This window comes from Rhinolophus ferrumequinum, assembly GCF_004115265.2.
Source record: "Rhinolophus ferrumequinum isolate MPI-CBG mRhiFer1 chromosome 5 unlocalized genomic scaffold, mRhiFer1_v1.p scaffold_110_arrow_ctg1, whole genome shotgun sequence".
Lineage (NCBI taxonomy): Eukaryota > Metazoa > Chordata > Mammalia > Chiroptera > Rhinolophidae > Rhinolophus > Rhinolophus ferrumequinum.
In genome coordinates, this window is record NW_022680355.1 from 16,706,997 (window position 1) to 16,719,087 (window position 12,091).

The following is a 12,091-nucleotide window of genomic DNA, read 5'->3' on the forward strand; positions in this document are numbered from 1 at the left end:
AATTCAGTATCTCCTCTTATCTCTCTAAGTATATTAATGATCTTCTTTGAAATTTTCATCATTCTGCATAATTTGTTTCTTATAACTTGCTTTCTTTTTGTTTTGATGTGTCTTTCATGTTAAAGGTTTTTCTCAGCTGCTTGGTGATCATGAGTCATCTGTACATACGAGATGATCAAAACATACAGTGAATGTTTAAATTAAAAAAAAATTACTACAGTAAAAGACACATTGCCATTAATCCCCCTCAAAATACTACCCCTTGCTTCAAACACACTTATCACATTGCTCTTGCCACTTTCTGAAGCAGTTCTGGAAGTCCTCTTTCGTGAGTGTCTTTAGTTGTGCTATTGTGGCTGCTTCAATGTCCTGAATCATTTTGACTTTGGGGAAGAACCAGGAGTCGCACGGTGACAGATCTGGTGAATAAGGTGGATGAGGACACACCATCATGTTTTTATTTGACAAAATTGCCGTATTCCAGAAGCGATGTGTAACACATATCATTGTCATGATGGAGGATGATTTACCGCACACTTTAAAACACGCCTTCTCTCAACCATAGCTCACACCCGACTGACTGCACCAAACAAGTTAAAACTTTGTCACACACTGTTTCTAAGGTTCGATGTGCCACTTGCCATACTGAAGATCCCTGCCTTTCCATTGGATCGCACTCGGCAGCAGCATTCACTGTATTTTGTGATCACAACGGAAAGGCTCTGAGTCACATATCACTTCTGCTACAGCAACTTCTGTCAAATAAAAACATTATGGTGTGGCCTCATTCACCTTATTCACTGGATCTGGCACTGTGTAACTTCTGCGTCTTTCCCGAAGTCAAAATGACCATGAAAGGTAAACATTTTTAGTCAATTCAGGACATCTGAAGCAGCCACAACAGCGCAACTAAAGACACGAAAGCAGACTTCCAGAACTGCTTCAGAAAGTGGCAACTACGATGGGATAAGTGTGTTTGAAGTAAGGGGGAGTATTTTGAGCAGGATTAATGGCACTGTGTCTTTTACTGTAATTCATTTTTTAAAATTTAAACATTCATTGTATTTTTTTTTTTATTTTTTTTTATTTTTATTATTATTTTTTTTTTTTTTTAGATTTTTATTGGGGAAGGGGAACAGGACTCTATTGGTGAACAGTGTGTACTTCCAGGCCTGTTTTCCAAGTCAAGTTGTTGTCCTTTCAATCTTAGTTGTGGAGGGTGCAGCTCAGCTCCAGGTCCAGTTGCCATTGCTAGTTGCAGGGGGCACAGCCCACCATCCCTTGCGGGAGTCGAACCGGCAACCTTGTGGTTGAGAGGATGCACTCCAACCAACTGAGCCATCCGGGAGGCAGCTCAGCTCAAGGTGCCGTATTCAATCTTAGTTGCAGGGGGCGGAGCCCACCATCCCTTGAGGGAGTCGAGGAATTGAACTGGCAACCTTGTGATTGAGAGCCCACTGGGCCATGTGGGAATCGAACCGGCAGCCTTCGGAGTTAGGAGCATGGAGCTCTAACCGCCTGAGCCACCGGGCCGGCCCTCATTGTATTTTTTTTTATCACACCGTGTATTCAAGAGTAGGGTGTTAGGAACCAGATTAAAAGTTCTCTGCTGGGGTTTGTTGACTGATCTGCACTGTAGAGTGATTTTGCTGAGCAGTTTCTTTGGGGAACCATGGTGTCAGCCTCTTTGAGTCCTCGGACCATTCAGATCCCTAGAGAACAACACTCTTCCAATCTTCTGGGTAGAAAGTATCAATTTGGCTTCATTTATGCCCATTTTCAATTTGGTCCTTCACTATCAACTCTGCTTGATGTCCCCTACTTCAAATCTCTTTTTTACCTTAAGAAAAGAAACATCTGTGGGGCGGCCAGTTAGCTCAGTTGTTTATAGAGCGTGGTGCTAATAACACTAAGGTTGCCGGTTTGATCCCTGCATGGGCCACTGTGAGCTGTTCCCTCCTTAAAAAAGAAAAAAACATGTAGTTTTCTGCCAGGGTGACCTAATTGTTCCTGAAAGAGCCTTTTAACCTGTTCTGTTCTTGTCAACGCCATCTTTGCCACACTTAAGAACCGCTCAGCATCCCCAGTGCCTGGGTTTCAAGGCAGCCCTCAGGTCTCCGGGGAGCCCTCCAGTACTCAGGGGAGCCCTCCAATACTCGGGGGAGCCCTCCAGTACTCAATAGGTTGATTATTGGCTTTCCCCACCGCTGACTAAAAACTCACCTGTCTTGGGTCGTCTGAGTCAGTTACACCTGTCCTGCTGTCTAACTTCCCAATTTTCGTTGCTGTCATCTCTTTTCCTATTATTGTTGTCTTTGTGATTTGTGCCTTAAAAAAAAAAAAAAGAAATCCCATTATTGTTTTAGTAAGGTTTCTGAAGGAAGAGATAAATATGTGATCGCTGGTTAATCATCTTTAACCAGAGAGTTCCCATGATGCTCTTTTGGGAAAAGCAAGTGTGTCTAAGAGCAGTAAGCCGAAAACAGCCTTCCCAGGGAGGCCCTGAAGGGGCACTGCTTTCTCGTCATCGACTCGGGAACCGTGAGGCTAGCATTGATAATAGGGTCTAAGATCCTTTCCTTCTACACCTTTTGACAGCCTTCATTTTTCATGCAGGTAAAGGGATGAGGGACACACAGGCACAGGTTTGTCAGTGAGGTAACCTGAATGGCGGACCTCCCCATATGGAAAATCTTAGCGTGCGTGAACCCTACCCTGGGCTCTGTATTGATCCCGACGTGACCGTGGCTCTTTCTCTTCAGCATAACTACTGTATGTTTTCTCTCTTCCATCCCCAATCCCAAACCTGCTGTATAGGATGACGAGAGCCTGAAGTACCTCACACATGAGGAAAAGGATGTCATCCTCTTTTTTGAAGAGACTATTGATTCCCTGGAGGATGACCTAGAGGAGCAAGTCCTGAGTGACAGCGGGGTCCGCTGCCACTCACCGCGCTCTGTGGAAGGGAGCACTTCCAGTCACTCGGAGCCAGAGGACGTGATTGACCTAGTGCAGCCCAGACCTGCAGCCGGAGAGCCCGAGTGCCTTCTGGAGGTGCCTGAGGCAGCAGGTGAGGAGGGACGCACGGGTCCCCAGCCCCCAGCCTGGGCTGGTGGTGTTTTATGAGACACTGGCACTGCCTTCCGCTGCAGTCTCCTGGGCCTGCCCTGTGGGGCTGATCAGGTCAGCACAGCGTGGGAGCCTCCTCTGCAGTTTGTCCAACCAAGGAGATGCTTTCTTAGCACATTAGGATGACAACACATGAAGGACAATTCCCAAAGGGCGGGGGCTAGAATTAGAATGAGACTAATTGAGCCTAGAGATAGATTTTATAGATAGATAAATAGATAGAGAGATAGATAAAAGAAAATTGGAAATGGCTTTCAGGTAACAATTCATTCTGTTAAGAAAACATACAAGTTTTTTATATTTTAGCCCTTGAAGTTTAATTTCAATTTTTGTGCAAGATTATACCCTTATTTCCATAGCATGACTTTCCAAGGTGGGAATATTTGAACTGAAGTGAACTGGTTCAGGAAAAGATCAGAACAAAGCTTCAGCTTGGTATCTGCTTGGTACCTTTGCTTGACGGCAGGCGGCATGAGAGGAGAGGTATGCTCTGCCCAGCAAGTCCTGTGATGGAACCGGAGGACACGGAGAAGGAGAAAATTGTCTTCCAATTTGCTTTCCTAATTGGAAATAAATGCGGTCAAAGGGATAAGGATTGGAAACGATGAGGAAAAAACAAAAGAGAAATTATTTTTGCCCTGATAATTACAAAATACTGCCATTTGTCATGAGCTCCAGAAATATTTTCTTCCTTATTTGTAAGCAAGGCTGTGTATTATACTGCATTGCACGTACTATGGTTATAGATCCCAAAATGGAGCTAAGTTTACAGCCATCTCTTCAAAGAAGAGCCTTACTATGAATTCTCGCCCATGAATTTTCTAACATGGCATTTTCATGACAGTTTTAAGTGCCTATTCTGTGGCAGGTGTCATGTGAGATTCTGTGAATACAAAGACACATAAGATAATAAACAGCCTACAGTTTTGCAGCAGGAGACAGATGTATAAACATAAGTGCAGACAAGTGCTAGGTGAGCTGCGATCAATGTATATTCAGGATAGATAGAGGCTCCAAGGCTGGCGTAGTCAATTCCAGCTGGGGCTGCCAGGAAACGTCTTGTTTCATAGAGGAAAGTGACCTGACCGACTGTCCTTCATCTAGAAAGGCCTGATGGAGTTGTTGGCCTGTGCCACACCCTTCCAGCCTCCATCTCCCCTTTGTAAATCCCCTGATAAGGTAAGTTACGATTTCCTCCTGTTTATGCCTCAGCAGGATGGGGCCTTAGAAGCTGGTTTTTACCATTTGCTTCCCAGGCACCGGCCATGTCTGACATGCCAGTCTCTCACCATAGCCAGTTCATCCGTTCTCATCCCTGCTTATGAGAACCATGTCCTACCTAGGTCCTCTGTCACTAGTCCCGGGGACTGGGCTAGAGGGGGTTAGCTGACAGGAGGCATGGTGAAGTGGCACTCTGTGCCTTTGAGGCTCTCCTCAGTTCAATGGAAGGCAATGCCGTGCCTTTGTTTTTCCATAACGTGTGTCGCTTATGGGGCTTCTCCCTACTTCGCAGGGGCCGGACCTGTTGGGAAGGAAGACACTCCTGCCCTTGCGTGCGCGACACAAGATGCGGAGGCTTCTCCCCCTGCAGCCGGCTCGGTGCCGGTGCCGGTGCCGGTGCCGGTGCCGGTGCCGGAGGCTGTCCCTCCGCCGCCCTCCCTGCCTGCCGCGGCCGCGCCAGCCCACGCCCGGAAGGAGCTGCTCTCGCCTCCTCCAGCCGAGCACCCAAAACTGCCCCGCTCGGTTCCTACCCCGCTCGTTATCGCCCAGAAGATTTCTGAGAAGTTGGCCGGGAATGAAGCGCTGTCGCCCACGTCGGCCGCGAAGGAGGGCAGGCCCGGGGAATGGAGGACCCCGAGTGCCGCGGCCCCCGGGAGTGGAGAGCACTCGCTGTGGCACCGACACGCAGCCCAGCCCGCGCCCAAGACGCACCGCTTTCCCAGCAACATCAGCGTGACCAACAGCGCGGGCCGCGAGTTCAACAAGACCATCTCCAAGGCGGCGGTCAACGTGCAGGAGCGCAAAGCCCGGGTCCTGGCCAACATTAACGGCGTCTCTTTCCTGTCCGTGGCGGAGCTGGAGGAGCGCGCGCCGAGGAGCGACGTCCCGGAGCCGCGCAGAAGCGCCTCCCCGGAGCAGGCGGCGCGCGACCAGGCCCGGGCCGGCTCCGCCCCGGAAGCGGTGTCCGCGCGGGCGGCAGGGCCGGCGGGCGCCCAGCAGTCCCGCGGGGTGCAGACCGAGCTGTGCCCGCCGCTGGCCAACGGCTTCCAGAGCCTCCACGACGTCCTCAAGAGTGAGCCCAGTGCCTTCGTGTCCACGGGGAAGACTGTCACCTTCCGTGTGGACCCCGCTCTCAGCAGTAAACTTGCGCGGCAGGACGCCAGCAAGAGCCTGTACGAGCACTGGCAGGCGGACTGCAGCCAGTACGCCCGGAGGCGCTCGGGCTCGCTGCCCAGGGCTGTGGGCTTCAGGCCCCAGGGCATCACCGTTCAGTTCGCTGGCCGGGGCTCCACCGAGGAAGCCCGCCGGGAGGCCCTGCGGAAGCTCGGCCTGCTGAAGGAGACCTTGTGATGCAGGACGGCGGGAGCTGAGCAGGGCCCGGCCGGTCATCTGGCCCGAAGTGGCGGTGCGTACGTGAAGAGCAGTGTGACAGTCCCAACAGCTGTGCCCTGGTGACTAGCGATGACGGGTGCCAGGACTCACCAGTCTGCGCTCCGTGCGTACTGGCTGCCCCACTGCCAGCCCACCACTGAGCGGGGGTGTCGGGTAAAACAGGGCCCAGCCCCACGTTTGTCTTCCTTTTTCCAAGAACTCAGAGAATAACCTTGAAGACTTACAGGTTTCTATGATATGTAACTGCGATCTATAGTTTGGATTTAGGAGGAGGAGGACTGGGTCTGGTTTGTTATCCCTGAGCCTCTAATCCAGCCTTTCATTCCAAGCACATGACGTGAGAGCCAGGTTAGGTCTCTTCTGCTCATTTCTTTAAAAAAAGGATTTCCCCTCCTTTTCTAAGAAAATAAAAAAGAAATGCACGTTACATTTTCATAGTGTCTTAAAATACTTTTTCGGTTTTTTTGTTTGTTTTTGAAGGAGATGGTATGTCAGCCCTAGATATGCCTTTGTATCTTGATGTAATTTGGTTTGCCCAGTTCTTTTTCTTGAAAATTGAAATGAAACCTTTAGAGTATGATTTACTATAATTTTGAGTTATGAGAGTAGAATTGAAAGGTTGAGTTTGGAAAAGGTGGTAATTTTAAAAAAGCAAGTCTCATCAGACTGCAGGGTCTGTTACTGGGACATATGTATATGAGCGTGTATTATATATACGTGTACATAGTATTATTAGAAACATGCTGACATACATATATAGGTATTGTGTGCGTGCATTCGTTATTACATACATACAAACTTCTGAAAACCCTCTACTCTTAACAGACACAGCTGTCTCAGCTTTGGGACAGATGACACAGAAATTGTTACTTCCTAATATGGAAGTCTTTTAAGGACACATCTCCATAATATTCAGGTGAACCCAAGTGCTTTTTTCCTCTGAAATGTGTGTCCTGTTCCCAGTTAAAGTGCTATTCCAAGTAAGCAAGATAGTTCCTTTTTTAGTGAAGAGCACTTTTAAAGATTGAATTTATCACCTAATTTTAACCTGATTTTAATGCATTGCCTAATTTTAACCTAATTTTAATTTATGACCTAATTTTAGTTTTGCAAGTTCCGAGGTAGCTCGTAAACAGGAGGAAACAAAAGATCCTGCAGACCCGCTGGGTTCCAGGAGCAAGCTCTCAGGATTAATTTAAAAGGGAAAAAACAGCGAACTAGGTGACACAGCATGAAAAGAACTGGTTTTCTCCCAGACTACACGCTGAGTTGTCGCCACAAACATTATTATCAAAACTATTTAAGCCTGGAGTCTTAAACCTCTAAAAATAGACTGGAAAGGGCCACGCTTCGATGTCACGTCCTTTTGTTATTATGCCTCAGCCACTGTCACAGAATCTGTTTCTTTCCTGTTGGGTATTACTTAAATTCAAACTTTTAAATGTGCTGTGAAGGACCTTTTTCATCGTAATCCATTTGCCTTGTAAGTTACGTAAAATGACTGTAATGTTTTCCTTAGTTCTACAGTAGTTAGTGTCTTGTGCAGCCTCTGACCTCCTGAAATAATCTCATAGATGCTTGGTGGTCTCCATTTAAATAGGTGCTTGACTTTATAAGTTTTAAAAGTAGTTTTTATCTTACTCCTGTTTATACTGAATTTGGTTAACGGATTTCTGAGGGCTGTATTACCTTTTTACAAAGTGAGATGCCATATACAGTGTTTAAAAATAGAGGGTCTTGATATGGCTGACATTTTCAATATCCTTTATATCTGAGGATTACTTCTTTTTATCTATGGTGATTAAGGTGAACTTGACTATATATAGTATATCTGTTCTCATAATGACATTTTTGAAAAATAAATTGAGATCTATCTTAAGTATAGAGTATTACTCTCGTCATTTCTTGTGCCCAAAACCCTAGCACTTAAAGCCATACATTTTGTACAAGGTTCAAATTACCAGTCTGTGTACATACCACGTTAACAGAAACATCTAGTTTGCCGAGGGGCATTAGTTTCCTGCCATAACTACGTGATAGGACATTCTTAAAGGGTCACTCACCTTCAAGGGAATTTTACGGACCATATTTCAAAGCAAAATTGTAATGAGAAGCAAAGGTGAATTTTAAGTGCCCAGTTGTTTTTTTTCCTTTTCAAGTGATACTAGTAAATCAGTCTCCATTTTTATGAAACTCTATTTTCATACTTAAAATCAGGGGAGAAATTGTCCTTTGCTTTTAGGAAGGTGTGTACAAATGGTCCAGCTGGAGTCTCCTGTGCAGATGGTAGTTGTCCACAGGTACCAGGGGCACGGGGTCTGTTCATATCTCCTCCCCCGCCTCCCCGTACTTGGCTCCCAGCGAGCAGACATGTCGGTCTTGCTCTTCTCTCCCAGCTCACATTGTCCCGTTGTGAGGCTTGTTGAGAGAGGCGCAGGTCGGTCGCCCGGATGAAGCCTCTGAGCCTCCCGGGACGCCCACACAGGGCCCAGCACAGGGCCCAGCTCCTTGTCCTGGTTTTGACAGCAGGAGCCTTCCCTCAGCAGCCCTGATGGAGGGCTCCCCCTCCGACAGGCTCCCCATTTGAAACAGCTTTTATGAAGAGCTCCGTAGAGGTGGTCAGTGAAGCCTGACGAAACCCTTCGCACTGAATCACAAATGTAGTCTCTTCATTACATTCCCACAGCTCTGGCTACATGGAATTTGACCTTTCAGAGGATTTGGTGGTGGTGGTTTTTGTACAGGGGATCTAAGAAATCAGTTCTTTATGTTTATTCAAGAGGAATGAAGAAAGAGAACTAAGATAAACATGAAAACAATTTACTGTTATCAAGAAGCTCGTAACCGCTTGCTGTTTTCCTAATGGAGGTGGCAGAATGAGGTACTGTTTCTCTCTGAGTGTATTTGATCACCTTCACAAGGCAAGATTAATAAACTTTTCCCCCCTAAATGGTTCCCATGGGTTCTTAAATGTGTGTGCCAAATCCCTGTGTTGGCTTGTTTTCTGTTTTCCTTACCACCCCCACCTGTGGCCTGTGACCCCCGCGCTCCTGGGTGGCAGGAGGAACGGGAGGCGTGTGGGCCGCGCTCATGTTTTCATTGAAATGACAAGTCACCAAACAGGTTTTGTTTCTTCTCATCACAACAAGGCTTTTTCCCTGCTTTAAAGTATGGGGAACAAGTTCCATATCCTTTTCTAATCTACTCGCTGGACAAGTCCTGCTGTCAGCTATCTGAGAAACGAGAAGGCAGAGCCGTGCTGCCGTGTCCTGGGAAAACTAGGACTCTGACTGCATTTGAAATACAGGCCCTCTGGGCACCTGGCCTGGTCCCCTCAGCACCCGCTTTCCCTCCTAAGAGTAAAGGCCCTGTGGGAGGGGAGTACCCCTTCGTGTGAAAAGGCCAGGCCACAGGCTGGGGACGTGAGCATGCTCCCTGTCCCACACTCTGTAGCATAAAACCCGTCAGCCTTTATGTGTGACCGTTTCAGTCCTTCTAAAATATCGCTTTATTCAAGAAAAGGTAACAAAACTTCTACACATTCCAGATTCACGAGACTTAAATGCCCATCACTGCTGTGAGCAGCAGGTTCACCCGCCCTCCCGGCTGGGGTTCTGCTGGGGGCCCCACCGAGGCCCCAGGAGCTGGGCAGAGCCTGCACGCCCGGAACCATCACTTCAGCCTGTCCACCTGGTTCGGTGAAGTGACTTCAGGTTCACTTCTTATCTAAACTGGATGAATTTTCCACTCAACGGTGAGCTCAAAAGGGGAATGTGGTGGTTTCCAGAAATGACCTGGAAAGCCGAAAGGGCAGCTGCGGTGTTGCCTGCCCTGGGGGGAGCCATCGGTGACCCTGGGGAGCAGGGGGTGGGAGCAGGGCACATGGCCCCACACAGCCCTTCCGCTCTGGGCGCACTGGGATCAGAGCAAGGCCGAGTTGAGTTCAGGGCAGGATTTCCTGATTCCTGCTGCTGCTTCAAGACCCTTGAGGCCAGCTATTTCCCCAGCTAGACATGGCTTGTGAGGTTCAGGGAGCATTTCAAAAGGGAAACCCCCCCCAGTTGTGAGGAAGCCTCAGCGTCTCCTTTCTGGCTGCTGGAGCTGCTAGCTTGGTGGCTTAGGTTCAGATTCCGTGATCACTCCCCTGCCCACAGTAAAGGTGGCAGCTATGACAGTCCAGCTGGGTGGAAGCTGGGGTTAATGAAACTCAGTCATTGATAAACAGGTCACGCTTCATAAAATGAGTATTTGAGTGTGAAGCAGAGCTGACAAGGGGAGGAACCTAAGTTCTGGAAATACTTCTCAGGGGTGGGGCTGCATGAACAAGGGCTCCATGTGGCAGCGTGAAGGACTCCAGAGAACAAGGAGTCGCGTGCACGTGCGTGCATACCGGCACGTGCCTGCGCACCTGTTCCTTAGGTGACTGTTGGTTTCCATCCTCGCTTCCTCATTCCTTCTGGGTGGCAGACTCCCCCTGAACATGGGGCCCTGCAGCCGGAGGCCTGGCCTGCTGCAGATCTCGGGGCCTTTACAGAATTACGTAATTCCTCATTGAACCCACATCCCTGACAAGGTATTGGGATGTCACTGCTAAGTTTCTCTTCAGCTTCCAATCAGCTCTCCTACTGCCCAGCGGGTTCCTGGTCCATGAAAAATAAGGTCAAATTTATCCTTGTACTTGAGCATTTGTTTGGTGTCTCAGCATTTTGAATTTGAGGGAAATAACCTCTGTCGTGTGAAGACCATTTCAAAGAGCAAGAAGGTTCTGGAGGGGCCCCCCTGGGCAGGGCGTGCTGTGACCGCCATGCCCTATTTGGGGCCTGCTTTCCCAGCTCGGAGCTTGGGCCACACTCAGCCATGGTCTTCCGAACTCACAATCCACGTGTTTGTGAAACTTAGTAAAGCTCTTTATTTTTCAGTCCAATCTTAAAGACCAAAGGAACTGAATTAAAATGTTCATCATGTAAAACAGTTGTTTGAAAGTTGTCTTCCTTTGTGAACTTTAGGTGAACCAAGTGGACCTGAATATGACAACATTCATTCATTCACAAATCGTGCGTCCTTTCCACCTGCCAGACCCTGTGAGTGGTGCTGAATGTTACCACTTACTCCTCATGACGCCCTAGCAGGTGGGGCTGTGATGCCCAGTACAGATGAGAAAATGCAGGCTTCTCTCCTCTTCACAAGGACCTCTTGGGGGCCACTGGGTCCACACCCTGGTTGCACGTGCAGCAAACTCCTGCTTCCCGTACCTTCTGTGAAGCATGCCAGGCTGACGCCTTCCAACTGTCCCTTCTGAGTTTGTGGGGGGCTACCTCTCCGCAGTGCCACTTAGACTGCCACCTGGTCTCACTTCTGCAGAGCTTCCCTTGTTGCCCACGCGGTCCTCTCCTGTACTGTCCCCACTCCCTGTGGCTCATCCCCGATTTGTGATTACAGTTCAGCCAAGAGGGACCTGGCTCTTGTCTTTAGGGATAAGAAGGAAAGACGGGTGAAGATTGTGTCATCGCAAAAGTCAGGCTTGGTGGGAAGAGTGTTCCAATGACTGGAAAGGAAGCAAGTTTTTTCCCATGGCCTAAGGGCCCTGCCAGCCGGGAGAGGGTTCCTTGAATCTGCTACGTGTGACTTCTGCCTTGTCGGGTCCAGTTCAAAGCAGTTCCTTTGGCTCCATCCCTCTCCTGCCCTCAGGACTTAGTTCTGGAATCTGGAATTGCCAGTTATGGTTTCCAGTAGTCCCCTGTACAAGACTCCAGCACGCACGCAGCTCAGTGAGCTCACGGGGGAAATTGCCCAGTTTGCTCCTTGGCAGTCTTTGAAGCCATGAATGTTACTGGAAAGGCAACCAGGCTTTGTGGCAAGTCCAGGACCTGGCTGCACTGAGCGGAAAGCTCCAAGCGGGGCAAGGCCGAGGGCCACTGCCAACACCAGCCCCAGCCCAGCCTCCTGAGGCCACCGGCTCCAGGTGGGAACACCTCAAGGGGGTGTGGGGCTCCACTTGACTTCACCATTTTAAATCTCGAGCCACATTTCAGTCACAACACAATTGCACTGCACACTGGTGGTCCCTCTCCAATCAGGTCAAAAATTATTACAATTCTGTCGATGTTTATGAGTGGCGCTGTTGAAATTTTTGTCTGCGTTTTCCTGGGATGTGCCTACTTCCAGAGAACTGAGCCTCTCCTTGCCTTGGGAGACTCCACACCTCATCTAGTAATGTTGCTATTGTTTAAATTATGGTCTTGTAAATTTCTTCAAGGAATAACTACTTTCGGTACCAGTTTGGGCAAGATTTAAATGACTCAATTTAATCTTTTAAAACAAGTTTTTTCTCAGCGCAGTCGTCCACCTC

At 48.5% G+C, this 12,091-nt stretch overlaps 1 protein-coding gene across 1 annotated transcript in view; it reads left to right on the forward strand.

Annotated features, from left to right (window-relative positions):
- The window catches only part of PROSER2 (proline and serine rich 2), a 40,841-nt gene extending 33,237 nt beyond the window's left edge, over window positions 1-7,604 (forward strand). The window contains exons 3-4 of the mRNA XM_033100802.1: window positions 2,818-3,070; window positions 4,643-7,604. Coding sequence (XP_032956693.1) covers window positions 2,818-3,070; window positions 4,643-5,700 — 1,311 coding nt within the window. The 3' untranslated portion in view covers window positions 5,701-7,604. The remainder of the gene's footprint in view (window positions 1-2,817; window positions 3,071-4,642) is intronic.
- The last annotated feature ends 4,487 nt before the right edge of the window (window positions 7,605-12,091 follow it).